This window comes from Phacochoerus africanus, chromosome 8 (genome assembly GCF_016906955.1).
Source record: "Phacochoerus africanus isolate WHEZ1 chromosome 8, ROS_Pafr_v1, whole genome shotgun sequence".
Lineage (NCBI taxonomy): Eukaryota > Metazoa > Chordata > Mammalia > Artiodactyla > Suidae > Phacochoerus > Phacochoerus africanus.
In genome coordinates, this window is record NC_062551.1 from 12,558,704 (window position 1) to 12,572,754 (window position 14,051).

Below are 14,051 nucleotides of genomic sequence, written 5' to 3' on the forward strand. Positions count from 1 at the left end.
TTGTGTGTGCTGAGCAGCGGAGTAGTGAGGGTCTCACCCTCTCCTCGTGCTTGCCCTCTGCTGTGCCACCCTCTCCTCGTGCTCGCCCTCTGCTGTGCCACCCTCTCCTCATGCTCGCCCTCTGCTGTGCGTCTTGTCCGGCCTGGGCCTCCTCTGAAGCAGTTTCTCTTCCCCTCCGGCTCGTGCCGGCCTAGATATTGCGCAGTGAGTCAGCTCGCTCTGTGGCCACTTGGATGCTTGCTGTCGTTCCTCTAGATCAGTTACCATTTTCCTGCCTGCTTTCCATTTCGTCTCTCATTTTCTTTCTTTTTTTTTTTTTGGTCTATTTAGGGCCACTCCCACGGCATATGGAGGTTCCCAGGCTAGGGGTCTAATTGGAGCTGTGGCCGCCGGCCTACGCCACAGCCACAGCAATGCCAGCTCCTTAACCCACTGAGCAAGGCCAGAGATCGAACCTGCAACCTCGTGGTTCCTAGTCGGACTCGTTAACCACTGAGCCACGACGGGAACTCCTTTTTTCCCCCCCTCATCTTCTTTGTCTTTGTGGGTTTCTGTCTTCCGTGTTTTCACTCTTAGGTGAGTGGGTCTTCAGTGGGGAGTGAAGGTAAATGTGTATGTTTAGTCAGGCGCGTTGATCCTCAGGCGCCTGCCTTCTGGTGGGTCTGCATTTGCTCTGTAATATCTCTGAGCTCCCCTGTTGATACACCTGCTATAGAGAGAGTGCTTGGCTCTTTCCCTGTTTTTGTTCCGAAGGGAAGATGCCGGCCTTCCTTAGGAGGAAGTCAGAGGTTCTAGGTCTTTGTTCTACACCACCTTTCTTGAAAGTCCCAGAAATTCTGTGAATTTGGGTCTTACCTGTTCTTTCTTTGTCGCTTAACCTGTCCCTCCTAGGGTTTCTGCTAGAGGTCTGTGTGCCGTTTCTACTTTTCACTTCCTGTCTCTCCTGAGCAGGGACAGTTAATATTTTTCTTCATCATCGAGCCCACCTGTCCTCCTTGGAGGGCTGCTGAGAGGTTGATTCACACACCAAGGATTTTTTTTCTTAAAACGGAAGGAAAATAGGTGGACAAAAGATATCCCCATTTTCACATCCTTTATGTTGATTGGCACCTTGAACATTATTGTCACTTAATAATATTATTTTCGGGTTGCTGTTTTCCCTTCTAACAGCATTAACTTGGTTCCTGACACTAGGTAGTCAGCTTGCACAGGAATTTGAAGTTATTGGCTAAGTGATAAGCGGTGTATTTAATTTTACACACACGTACTGATTTTTATTTATTTATTTATTTATTTATTTGTCTTTTTGCCATTTCTTGGGCCGCTCCCTCGGCATATGGAAGTTCCCAGGCTAGGGGTCTAATCAGAGTTGAAGCCGCTGGCCTACACCAGGGCCACAGCAACGCTGGATCCGAGCCACGTCTGCAACCTACACCACAGCTCACTTCAACGCCGGATCATTAACCCACTGAGCAAGGGCAGGGATCGAACCCTCAACCTCATGGTTCCTAGTTAGATTCGTTAACCACTGCGCCACGACGGGAACTCCTACACACAGTTATTGAATGCAGAGCACTGTGCCCAGTGACGAGGGACGTAGAACAATATGTGAGACCTGTTTCATACCCCAGACACTCGGTGGGCTTGGAGCGAGAGCCTCTACATTAGTAGTTCGGCTTCGGAGCTAAGTGCTGTAATCAGAGTGCAGGCTGCAAAGTGGGCATCCTGGGGAAGCAGCTACAGCCCTTGCTGGGCGATTGGAAATGCCTGGGGAAGGGCTGGGCTGGAGCTGAATCTGGGGAGAGGAGGTCAGACTAATAGTTCTAGAGGCTGACCTCACAGGGGTACGGCTCCCGCTTGCCCAGCAGCCACCTCGAGTTACTCTTGTCACTTGTATGCCTTTCAGAGTAGATAAACGTCATGCACATCTGGGCATTTTTTGAGCACTGTTCGTGAACCGTATGTAATTCCCAATGGGCTTTTCTATCTTAATGCTAACACCGTTCTGTTGTCATAATGTTGATGCTGTTTTCCTAGCCGCCGATTCCTTTACATCGTCAATCTGGATGCCCCTTTTGAAGGTCACCGAAAGATCTCGCGCCAGAGCAAGTGGGACATCGGAGCCGTGCAGTGGAATCCTCATGACAGCTTCGCGCACTATTTTGCAGCCTCGGTGAGCTCGTTCAAGGAGTACAAGAAAGGGCTTTTTTTTTTTTGTCTTTTTAGGGCTGCACCCTGGCACATGGAAGTTCTCAGGCTAGAGGTTGAATTGGAGCTGCAGCTACCAGCCTACACCACAGCCCCAGCAACGCCAGATCTGAGCCATGTCTTTGACCTACACCACAGCTTACGGCAATGCCGGATCCTTAACCCACTGAGTGAGGCCAGGGATCCAACCCGCATCCTCATACTGGTTGGGTTTATTTCTGCAGAGCTACAATAGGAACTTTGGAAAAGACCTTTAAACATGAGGTCTGGACTGGCAGGTCTGTGTTGTATGTGGAGAGGAGAATGTATCTCATTTCTCAGCCAGAAGGAGGCGTGTGCATGGTTCTACAAGGAAGATGGAGGCAAATTACAGATTCACGTATATATGAAAAGAACTGGGGTGCCTTCAGTATTTCTAAGGATGGAATCCCGATTTAGAAAGGGAAACCGGTAGCCACCTCCATGTCTTTCTGTGCTAAGAACCCGTTTTCATTTGCAGGACTATAACTAGGCACCGAGTCTGAAAGAGTCAGAGGAGGTACCTGGTGATCTGGTCTGGGGGTGGGGGCACCGTCATTGCTGTCGGAGGGCTCAGTTGATTCCATACCCCCTTCCACTCAAAGGAAGGGAGTCTTTTCTCATCAGGATTCGTTAGATTGGTTAACCCCATGAAACTTGATGGGCCTGTTTATATGTGAATTTTTCCTGGGAAAAGTTGTGTACGTTTTATTAGGGTTTTTCCTGTGGATTCACGACTGAGAAAAGATCTGGGCTAGATTATCTCTGGTGTCCCTCCCCAGAGTCTCCATCAGAGTTCTGTTCTGCTGAAACAGTTGGAGATCTAAACCTGTGGCTCCTTTTGCGCTGGGTGGGGAGGGCGGTACTTAACGGAGCTTCTCCTGCCAGGGGCTGTGACTGTGCCCAGTGCCGGCTGGGTCTGTCCTTATCGGGAGTGACAGTGTGTGAGAGGAAGGCGGCTGACAGAGGAAAGGAGAGCACCTCGTCAGCTTTGGAAGGAACACAAAGCTGCTCTTCCCCATCGTGTCCAAAATAGAATCCGACTGTTTGACTGTAACCAGGACGACAGCTGGCTCTCAACTGCTTCTGGGGACTGTTCTGAAAGGGCAGGCCGTCCGTCCTCTGCGTCCTGCTCGCAGCCTCTCCTGTGAGTGAGGGAGGACGCCCTCTCTTGGCTTACGCCTCTCGCCTGTGGCCTCCCCCAGCCCCTCAGCCCTGACCATCGGGTCCAGGGTTTCTTGGTCTTGCACTGTCAACAGGTCAGGCCAGATCATTCTGCGTGGCAGGGACTGTCCTGTGCTTTGTAGGAGCTTCGCAGCATCCCTGGCCGCTCCCCACGAGATCCCGGTAGCATCCCCACCCCCACTGTGACAACCAAAACTGTCTCTAGCCATTGTCAGGTGTCCCTGGGAAGCAAAACGGCCCCTGATGGGGAACCACAGATGTCAGCTGACCCCTCAGTACTCTGCCCAACTGGGTCAACCTAGCATGTGTTCGGGAGTGGCAAGAATGAGCCTTACTTACTCGCTTTTTTCAGTCATTTAAAGGACAATTCAGTGTCATTTACTCCATTGACTGTTATGTAACAGCCACCTCTCTCTAGTCCCCAAACATGTCCATCACTCTGAAGTCAGCCCCCTTAGCATTTCCCTGGACCCAGAGCCCCTGGCCACCTCCAGTCTGGGTGCCGTCTCCATGGATTTAGCCATTCTGGATATTCCATCTAGATGCGGTCATACAGTACATGACCCTTTGTGTCTGGCTTCTTTATTCGTGTTAAAGCATGTATCAGTAGTTCAGTCCTTTTTATGGCTGAATACTCTTCCATGGTTTGGATACACCATATTTTGTCTTTTCATCCACTGATGAACATTTAGGCTGGCTATTTGTTTGCTTGTGTGTTTGTTTTTGGCCCTGCCCACGGCATGCGGAAGTTCCTGGGCTAGGGCTTGAGCCTGTGCCACAGTAGCAGCCTGAGCCACTGCAGTGACATCAGTGGATCTTTAACCTGCTGAGCCGCACAGGAACTCCTTGGGCTGGCTATTGCGAGTAATGCTGATATAAGAACATGTGTGTACATGTACTTTTTTGAATACTCATTTTCACTTCTTTTGGGTATATTCTTAGGAATGATTAGAGGCCAAGTGGTAAGTCTGTATTTACTCTTTGAGGAGCCATCAAACTCTTTTCTACAATGGCTGGACTGTTTTGCAGTCCCATCAGAGACGCAGAAGGGTTCTAATTTCTCCACATCATCACCAAAATTTGTTTTTTCCTGTTTTAGGTTTTGTAATTTAAAAATTCTAGCTATCTTAGTAGGTGTAAAGTGGTGTCTCACTGTGGATTTGATTTCCATTTCCCTGATGACTAGTCATGTTGAACATATTTTTTTCATGTGCTAGTTGGCCGTTCGTATATCACTTTTTGGAGACAGATCTATTCAAATCCTTTATTCTTTTTTTTTTTTTTTTTTGGCTACACCTGCAACATGGGAAAGTTCTCAGGCCAGGGATTGAACCTGCCCCATAGCTATAACCAGAGTCAGAGCAGTGACAGTGCCGGATCCTTAACCCACTGAGCCACGAGGGAACTCCTTTGTCCTTTTTTGAATTGAATTGTTTTTTTGCTGTTGAGTTGTAAGAGATCTTTATATACTCTTGTTATTAGACCCTTATCAATGATATGATTTGTAAATATTTTCTCTAATTCTGTCGTTTGTCTTTTCACTTTCTTGATCATGTCCTTTGATACATAAAAAGTTATAATTTTTTTTTTTTTTTGGCTACGGTGTGCAGTGGCTTGATGTGGGCTATCAATTCCTGGACCTGGGTTTGAACTTGGGCCGCACTGTGAAAGCACCAGTCCTAACCGCTAGACCACCAGGGAACGCCTCATAAGAGTTTTACTTTTGATGAAGTTCAATTTACTAACTTTTTTTTTCCTTTCATTGCTCTTGGTTGTAAGGCAGGCATTTTCAAGAGAAAGAGCTTTGGAGTTAGGCAGATCTGAGGTCAGGTCCCAGTTTTCACACTCACTGTTTTATCCTCAGCACCCACCCAGCTTTCAGAGCCTCGCTTGCCTCATCTGTGATGTGAGTGATGACACCTAGGGTGCAGTGTGCTGGGAAGGTACAGAGGGCCGGGTTCCTAAGGTTCCTGCATCAGCGGGCACGGCCAACCTTGGGGATGGCAGGGAATATTATAAGATGAAGGGGCTTTTCTCTCCTCTTCCCATTGGAAGCTAACCTTTTTTTTTTTTTTAACAGTGATTTTTATTTTTTTCATTGTAGCAGATTTACAATGTTCTGTCAGTTTTCTGCTGCACAGCCAGGTGACCCAGTCACACATCCATGTATACATTCTTTTTTCTCACATTATCCTGCGCCATCGCAAGTGACCAGACATTGTTCCCAGTGGGAAGCTATCCTTTTGACAGGACGCTTTCCTATTTGGAATTGAAAACTGACGTTTCTGGGTAAAAATCTCAGAGAGCTTTATACAACTATCTGTCTCTGAGCTAAAATGAAAATCAGTCACATATATATTTATGTATAAGTTTCAGAAATTATTAAATAGCTTCTATTAGTAATCTTTATTCACTTTCAGTGTTTCGTGAACGCATGATATTTAGGAAGTGTTTGCTGGCTTATTTCCTTTAAGAGAAATGTAGTTTGATCAAAGCTTTTTTTTCCTTCCTTATTGTAGTTACAGTTTCTTCCAGCCCATTGCCCTGTATCTTTCTGCTTAACCCTTAAAGAAGTTCTTATTTCTTCTTTTTTTCTTTTTTTTTTGTCTTTTCTAGGGCCACTCCTGCGGCATATGGAGGTTCCCAGGTTAGGGGTCTAATCAGGGCTGTAGCTGCTGGCCTACGCCAGAGCCAAAGCAACAGGGGATCCGAGCTGCGCCTGCAACCTATACCACAGCTCACGGCAACGCCGGGTCCTCAACCTACTGAGCAAGGCCAGGGATTGAACCTGCAACCTCATGGTTCCTAGTTGGATCCATGAACCACTGCACCACAGCGGGAACTCCAACAAGTTCATATTTCAAGGAGTCTTGTCTAATTTTGCCTTCTCTTTTTTTTCTCGTGTTTTTTATGTGTGGTAGATGGCCTCCAGGCATTTGATAGTGGGAAGGGTGAGCTGAAAACATTGAGTGACAGCAGCTGGAGAGATGGATGGTGACCTTCAGAGTGGGCTGGTGGTTCCTCTAATGGGCAGGGGACAGCTCCATAGCCCATAGCTCATGTGCTCAGGACTACACTTGTAGCCTCAGTTCGGCTGTAACTAACTGTTCAAGATGGGTCTCCCCTTGTTTCTTTTCAGAGCAACCAACGGGTCGACCTTTATAAGTGGAAAGACGGCAGTGGGGAAGTTGGCACGACCTTACAAGGCCACACTCGCGTCATCAGGTAGGCGCTGCCCTCCGCAGCTCCCTGGCCTATCCCGCTTTGTCACGGTTCTTTGGAAACTGAAACAAAGACACCATCCTTCTCCAGGGTTGACTCTCTGTTGCGTTGGCCCTGGGTGACTGCTGGGTCCTTAGCCGTCCTGACGCGATGGACTTCACAGCAAGGAACAGCCTACATTTAGGAACTGGCATCCGTGTGGCTGTTAACCCCCATCTCGGGAGACACTTAGATGGTTATAGCCTGGTCCAGAGTAAAGGGTTAGAGCTGGTTTGCTGTGGGAGGTAGATGAAGTTACACCTGCAGAAGCCTCCGGCTCACGGTCTGTGGTGCCTAGGAGCACGGAGACTTCAGGGCAGAGCCCTCTGCTCTCTCGTCAGCCGCTGTGGGGCACTGCCCAGAGCTCCTGCATCACCGCCCGTTATCCACATGCACAGTTGCTTCCCACTCGTGGCCTTGGAGCAGGCTTCTGGAGTGTTCCTAGTCCGTCCTTTCCTTGGTCACTGTTTCTGGGTGGGGACAACTTGTGGGAAGTAGCAGCAGGAAGTGGCGAAGCTGACCTTGGAGGTGATGGGAAAGGCCAGATCCCTGGCCTGTGTTGACCGCGTGTGTCGTAAGTGCCTTTTAAGATGTCAGGATGTGGGTGGCGGGGACCAGAGGCCTGCTTGGCACCCCCTTGAGAGCTGCGTGGCCACGTAATGGTGACTTTCCAAAGCCACTGGGAAGGAAATCTGCTAATGCTTTGGACCTGGACTCTGAATTTTTTCTCTTCATTGTGGTCCTGTTTATTGCTTATGTTTCCAGCGACTTGGACTGGGCGGTGTTTGAGCCAGACCTCCTGGTCACCAGCTCTGTGGACACCTACATCTACATTTGGGATATCAAGTAAGAACAACGAAGAGCATAACTGCTTGGCTGTGGGATGATCTGGGACCTTTGTCTTAAAAATCAGGGGTTGTAGTTGGTTTCCTCTGGACAAGGACCCTGAGACAAGGAGACCTTGCAGATACGGTATTTAGGAGGTGGCAGAACTGCTGGTGGGGGTGGGGAGGAGAGACAGGATTGGGAAAAGAGCTCATTATCCACCCGCGACCAGTGGAGCGTGGTCTTACTGGGGACACTGGGTGCTGGGGTAAAGCCCCCTCCTCAGAGGGGTCCCACGCCCAGGACCGAGGCAGTCATTGGTTGAAGGCTGCCTCCAGGGGCCTTCACTCCCTGGCACCTCAGGCCTGTCACAAAGGTTTGCGAAATGGCTTTCAGCAGCCAGGGAAATCCCACTGGCAAAGAAACACAGGAACTGGGATTTCGCGGTCAGGCTGGAGTTTCCTGAAGTGGCAATGAGGGGGTTTTGATGGGCACAGACCCACATGGGCTACAGGGGGCCATGCCCCAGGACCACTGCTTAGCTCCCGGTGACGCTTTGCTGCCCCTCTGGAAAGGCGGCCAAGAGCCACCTCTTAGGGTAACTCTTGATGGAGCCAGGAGTGGAGGTGTGCCGAGCCCAGGGCCTGGCGCAGCCCAGGTTCTTCATAAACGTCCATCCCCTTCCTGTCTGTACGGCAAATTCCCTTCGCCATAACCATCAGGGTGACTGACTGGAGGCGGTGGCCTATAGAGACCCCAGGACAGGACACCCTCCCTGTCACCAGGCCTCTCCCCTCTGCTCCTGGATGGCCATGACTGTGTGTATTTTATACTGAAAGGTAAACTGTGGGCAGAGGACAAGCCCGGTGGTGAGGTCTGCACACCAGACAGGCCCCTGAGGGGGATTCGTAGGGAGTAAGGCTTGCACGGCTGCCTTCACCTGCGTCCCGCGCAGGTCAGCGCGTCCCAGGTGATGAGTCTAAAGGCAGCACCAGAGGCGAGAGGAGGAGCCAGCCAAGCCCAGGGGGCTCGTGACAAACAGATGTCCCCCTGGGAGCTCTGCAGCAAGGTCCCTCACTGACATGAAACAGTTGTTTCCATCATTTCGAGATCGAAAGACCTGCGCTGACTTGCCTTCTCGGGGTTTCTGAACAGTAGGCTGAATCTGCACACGGTGTATCTGTACCCCGTCTTCTCGACCCCCTCCTCTGTCCACGGCCATTCAGGTCGCTTGCATGTCTTGGCCGTTGTAAATAGTGTTGCAGTGGACATTGGGGTGCATGAATCTTTGTGCGTCCCGATTTCTTCCAGATATGTTCCTGGGAGTGGGGTTGCTGGATCATGTGATAGTTCTAGTTTTGGTTTTTCGAGGAACCTCCACATGGTTTTCCATCGTGGCTGTACCATCTTGACACATCTGTTTAAGGCCTCACGTCCCCAAGGAAGTTCGCGTACCTCCTGAAAGGAAAGAGGAGGGGTGTGAGCAGAGGGAGAAAGGCACCAGGCAGCTGGTGGCACAGGAATGGGCATTTGATTTCTGACTCTTGTGTTTCAGAGACACCAGGAAGCCCACGGTGGCGCTCTCTGCTGTAGGTGAGTGGACCCCCGGCGGCCCCGCTCCCTTGCCTCCACTGCTCCTCTCCCCTGACCTCTCCATGCCCGGGGCCCCTGGCCCCTGGCCCCGGCCCCGTCCACGTGGACCTGTAAGCCGCACGTGGCAAGGGCCTGGCTCCCGCTGCTCTCAGGAGGTGGCGTCAGGGCTGTGGAATTTGGTCAGGAACTTACTTCAGAATTCCAGGGCAGGGGCCCCATGGGTTTATTTTTAAACGTTTTATTGTGGAAACTTTCCAAAGTGTATAAAACTGGAAGAGGATGAGTTGCCCTGCGTTCGTCATCCAGCTTGTACAGTTGTCATTGGACAGACCCTCTGCTTTCATCTTGTACCCACTAGCCCACCCCCAGCCTCACCCCCTTTAGGATTATTTTGCAGCAAAACTCAGGTGTCATGTCATTTCATCAACAGATATTTCAGTAAGTATCTTCTTTACAAGAAAAGAATCCTTAAAAAAAACCCGAACCATAGTACCATTTAGCATACCTCAAAATATTACCAGGACTTCTTGAATATCATCAAATTAACGGTATTCAAATTTCCCAGTAGTCTCAGTAGTCGTTTGTTTGTTTTTTTTAACAAATGATTTGAATCGTAATCTACATAAAGTCCATATTTATAAGTGATTGATGCATTTCTCATCTCTTTCAGTTGGTGGGTTTCCTCTTCCTCCTCTTTTGTGGTTGGTTGGTTTTTCCTTTCTTGCAGTGTATTTACTGAAGGAATCAGATTGTCCGGTGGTTTCTGCACAATCTAGATTATGCTGTTTGTGTCCCCGTGGTATCATTTAATGTGGACATGCTGAAACTTTGAAATTACTTTTTGATCTGCCTGTTTTCATTCCTCATTTGGAATTGACTCTTTTTGGCAGTTCTGCCCTGGGCTGTTGCTGAGCCCATTCTCACCCCTTCCTAAGAGTTGAACTTGGTCGGAGACCCAGTGTACCTTACCCACCATGCTGAAGCCCAGTCGTCAGTGTTCTCTTTTGGCAGCCTTGAAAAAAAACAAGGTCATATTATCTGTCTCTTAACCTCTGCTTTTTTGTATCTTCTTGGGTCATTTGAACTCACATTTGGCGTTTCCTCCAAGAGAATTACATGATTCTTCTTTTTCTCCCCTGCTCCTCCCTGCCTCATCATTTAAAAGCATTAAATGTATTAAGCAGGGGGATTGTTGGTTCTGTGAGGCTAGGGACCACATCTGCCTTGTTCATTGCTGCAGGCCAGGGGCAGCCCGCATGCCTGACCCGAGGAGCTGCTTCGTGAGTCTTTGTTTTGTGGATGTAGGACTCCAGCACCTGTGCCTCAGTGCTGAGGGCTTCACAGTTCAGTGGATCTGGTGCCCACCCCTGCCTCCTGCTATAGGCATTTAGCATCTGAGGCGTGTAAGGACCCACAGACGCGGTTACAGGGGACATCCAGCTAGCTGCAAGAAAATATGCATGGTCTGTGAATTACCTCAGTCACCCATCCCTGACTTTGTTTTTTTTGTTTGTTTTTTTTGTTTGTTTGGTTTTTTTGTTTGTTTGTTTTTTTGTCTTTTTGCTATTTCTTGGGCTGCTCCCGTGGCATATGGAGTTTCCCAGGCTAGGGGTCTAATCGGAGCTGTAGCCACCAGCCTACGCCAGGGCCACAGCAACGCAGGATTCGAGCCGCGTCTGTGACCTACACCACAGCTCATGGCAACGCCAGATCGTTAACCCACTGAGCAAGGGCAGGGACCGAACCCGCCACCTCATGGTTCCTAGTCGGATTCGTTAACCACTGTGCCACGACGGAAACTCCCCATCCCTGACTTTGTTCAGGTTTCTGAGGTAAATGGGTTGTTAGAGGACCTCTGAAAAGAAAGGCTGGGAGTTCCGGTTGTGGCTCAGTGGTTAACGAATCCGACTAGGAACCATGAGGTTGCAGGTTCGATCCCTGGCCTCGCTCAGTGGGTTAAGGATCCAGCGTTGCCGTGAGCTGTGTTGTAGGTCGCAGATGCCGCTTGGATCTGGCGTTGTTGTGGCTGTGGTGTAGGCCGGAGGCTACAGCTCCCATTGGACCCCTGACCTGGGAACCTCCATATGCTGCCGGTGTGGCCCTTAAAAGACCAAAAAAAAAAAAAAAAAACCAGGCTGTTTGAGTTACTCTGCTTTCTTTCCAAAGGCCTTCTGAGAAGACAGAGGCAGGAGACTGCTTCCCTTTTTGCACCTCGGTGCGGTTTCTCAGGGGTGGCCAAGCTGCCCTGGGAGAAAAGAGGCAGCTGAGAGGCTTGTGGGCCTTTATAAGCTACTTGACGGAATAGTCCCTGAAAGTGGCAGCCTGGATGCTGCTGTGTGGTCCCATCTCACTGCGAGCATGTTGTTCATACCTTGGGGCGGGGGAGCGGTAAGAGCATGTCTACCTGTGCTCCAGAGCATTCTCTGAGTCTGAGAGCTAGTAGCAAAGGCCTGGGACGTTGGTTTGACCCTGGTGTCACGATGCTGGTAAAGCAGATTGAATTAGGGGGTTCCCAGAATTCCTGGGGAGGTTTCATGTTCTGATGGACCACCTACTGGGAAAGATATATTTTCTTGGAACTCTCTGTTTTCTTTACCTCTTTTTTTTTCTTTCAGTTTTATTGAGAGCTAGTGGACATTAGGCAGTGTCTCAGTGTAAGGTGCCCAACATGATGATTTGACTTATGTACATCACGAAATGATTTTTGCTGTGAATTTAGTGACCATCCGTCTTCTCATATAGATACAACATTCATTTGTTAATTAATGAGTTCATTAATTGATTGATTTTTGGCTGTGCTCACAGTGTGTGGAAGTTCCTAGGCCAGGGGTCAGAACGGAGCCACCGCAGTGACCATGTAGAATCCTTAACCGCTAGGCTGCCAGGGAATTCTCATGGTGCAACTTACAAAGAAAAATATTTCTTGCTTTTTTGGCTGCCCTGAGGTATATGGAGTTCCTGGTCCAGAGACCAGATCCCAGCTGCAGGCGTGACCTAGGCTGCAGCTGCAGCAATGCCAGATCTTTAACCTACTGTGCCAGGCTGGGCATTGAACCTGCTTCTCAGCGCTCCAGAGACATCGCCGATCCTCTTGTGCCACTGCGGGAACTCCGAAACAGAAACACGTTTATTTCCCTTGTGTCCTTGAGCTCTTTGGTAACTCACACAGAGGCGGAACGGTCTTTTCTTACACGCTTTTTCTTCTGATACTCTTTCTTGCAAAGACGCTTGGTCTTCTAAGTTATCGTCCTCCAACTTTAGGGGTCCCCACTCTTCGTTCTTAGGTGATTTAAGGTGCCTGTGTCTCAAGGAAAAACACAACAAACAAACAAATATCTTCACCCAAACTAAGCCAGGATAAGGCCTGGGCCTTCCCCTATCGCCTGTTAGGTCCTAAGTCCTTGCTTTCTCTCTCGCCCTCTCCCGAGTTCTTGGATCAGATTGATTTCCACAGCGCTGGATCTACTCTGGTGGCCCCAGTAATAAACACCCACCTAAAGGGAGAGGGTGTCAAAGCAGAAATGTCATGTGTTGGCTGAGCAAGAACAAGAAGAGGTGGGAAGGAGAGTCGTGTTGTTCGGGTTTAACTTAATTAATGTGATTATTTTAAGAGCCAGCTAAAAGTGCCGAGGTGTCCTAGTTTTCTGCTTCTTCAGGCCCTTCTGGCATCTGCCAGTGTGCCTCCTCTCTTACATAGCTCCTTGGTCATTGTCGTTACCTCTGTGTCCTGGCAGAGGACCGGGTTCCCACGATGCCAAGAGCGCTCCCTTGCCTGGGCTCCATGCAGGGCCGGCCTAACCGCAGACGGGGCGATGGGAGGAGGGCGTGGGGTGCACGAACTTTCAGAGGGCAGAATCGGGCCACACTGGGGCTTCTTTAGCTGTGCTGCAGTTTAAGGCTGTGTTTGTCTAAGATGGTCCCTCAAAAACCGCCCCCCAAAACAAAACCCACGTGGGGAGGAGCAGGCCTTGAGCGGAGGTGCCCTGGACCGGGAGCAGTGGGGATCACGAGGGCCAGGCTGTGTGGCCAGAGTCACTCCCAGCCAGCAGAGCCGGGCGGGGCTGCTGCTCTGTGAGAAGCTCCGTTTCCCCGGCTGATTCTGCTCCGAGGTAACCTGAAGATTTTTTTCCTCAGTGAGGTTATTGCCTCAGTTAGACGGCTCTGATCCTGTTCCCGTGTGTTAACTCCTTTCTTTTTGTGGCTTCATTTTCTCTTCCATGGTGGAGCCGATGCAGTCCCCGAAACTCGAAGAGCTCTCTTCTTATTCCTCTGAAGCGCATTATCCAGCTCCCCTGGATAAGCTCCACTCTGGTTCTGAAGGCCTTGAAGGCAACAGCTTTTCTTCCCCTGATTTTTCTTTGCAGCGGGTGCCTCACAGGTCAAATGGAATAAAAAAAACGCTAATTGCCTTGCCACCAGTCACGACGGGGACGTTCGGATATGGGACAAGCGGGTGAGTAAGCGCGGTTGCCCTCCCCTGGGTGCGAAGAGGATGTTGTGAGCGCAGGGCTTGTCTTGAGAGGCCAGGGTACCCTGTGCAGCGGGGTTCATTGCCGTGTTCCGATCCTGGTACCAGATGACGTTCGTTTCCCAAACAGATGGGTGTTGAAGGAACACAGGGGAGAGAGGCATTATGGTCACTGGTTAAGAAAATGAACTTGGCCTGACCTAAGTTAGAGTCCCATTTGCTGATTTGAGGCGAGCCACGAGCTTTCCGAGCCTGTTTCCTTATCTTCAGAATAAAGATAATAATAGTGAGGGAGAGGGTATCACTGAGGGGGCGCAAGCCTGGGGGACCAGCCACTGTTCTAGGATGGCCGGCAGGGCCTCTTATCCCCCCCGCCCAGGTTGCCAGTGGAAAGGCATTGTTCTAGGAGGTATGCCATCCAGAGTTCAATCACTGAGGGCCCTCAGCATGCTCACATCTTCCCCTGGACGTCTCGCTTTGCTGTCAGCCTCCA

At 49.9% G+C, this 14,051-nt stretch overlaps 1 protein-coding gene across 2 annotated transcripts in view; it reads left to right on the forward strand.

Moving 5' to 3' along the window:
- Positions 1–14,051, forward strand: part of WDR59 (WD repeat domain 59) — an 86,247-nt gene that overhangs the window by 15,895 nt on the left and 56,301 nt on the right. For both annotated transcript variants that reach the window (XM_047789834.1, XM_047789835.1), the window contains exons 3-7: positions 2,038–2,173; positions 6,551–6,636; positions 7,438–7,518; positions 9,053–9,090; positions 13,455–13,543. In XM_047789834.1, the coding sequence (XP_047645790.1) occupies positions 2,038–2,173; positions 6,551–6,636; positions 7,438–7,518; positions 9,053–9,090; positions 13,455–13,543 (430 nt within the window). The remainder of the gene's footprint in view (positions 1–2,037; positions 2,174–6,550; positions 6,637–7,437; positions 7,519–9,052; positions 9,091–13,454; positions 13,544–14,051) is intronic.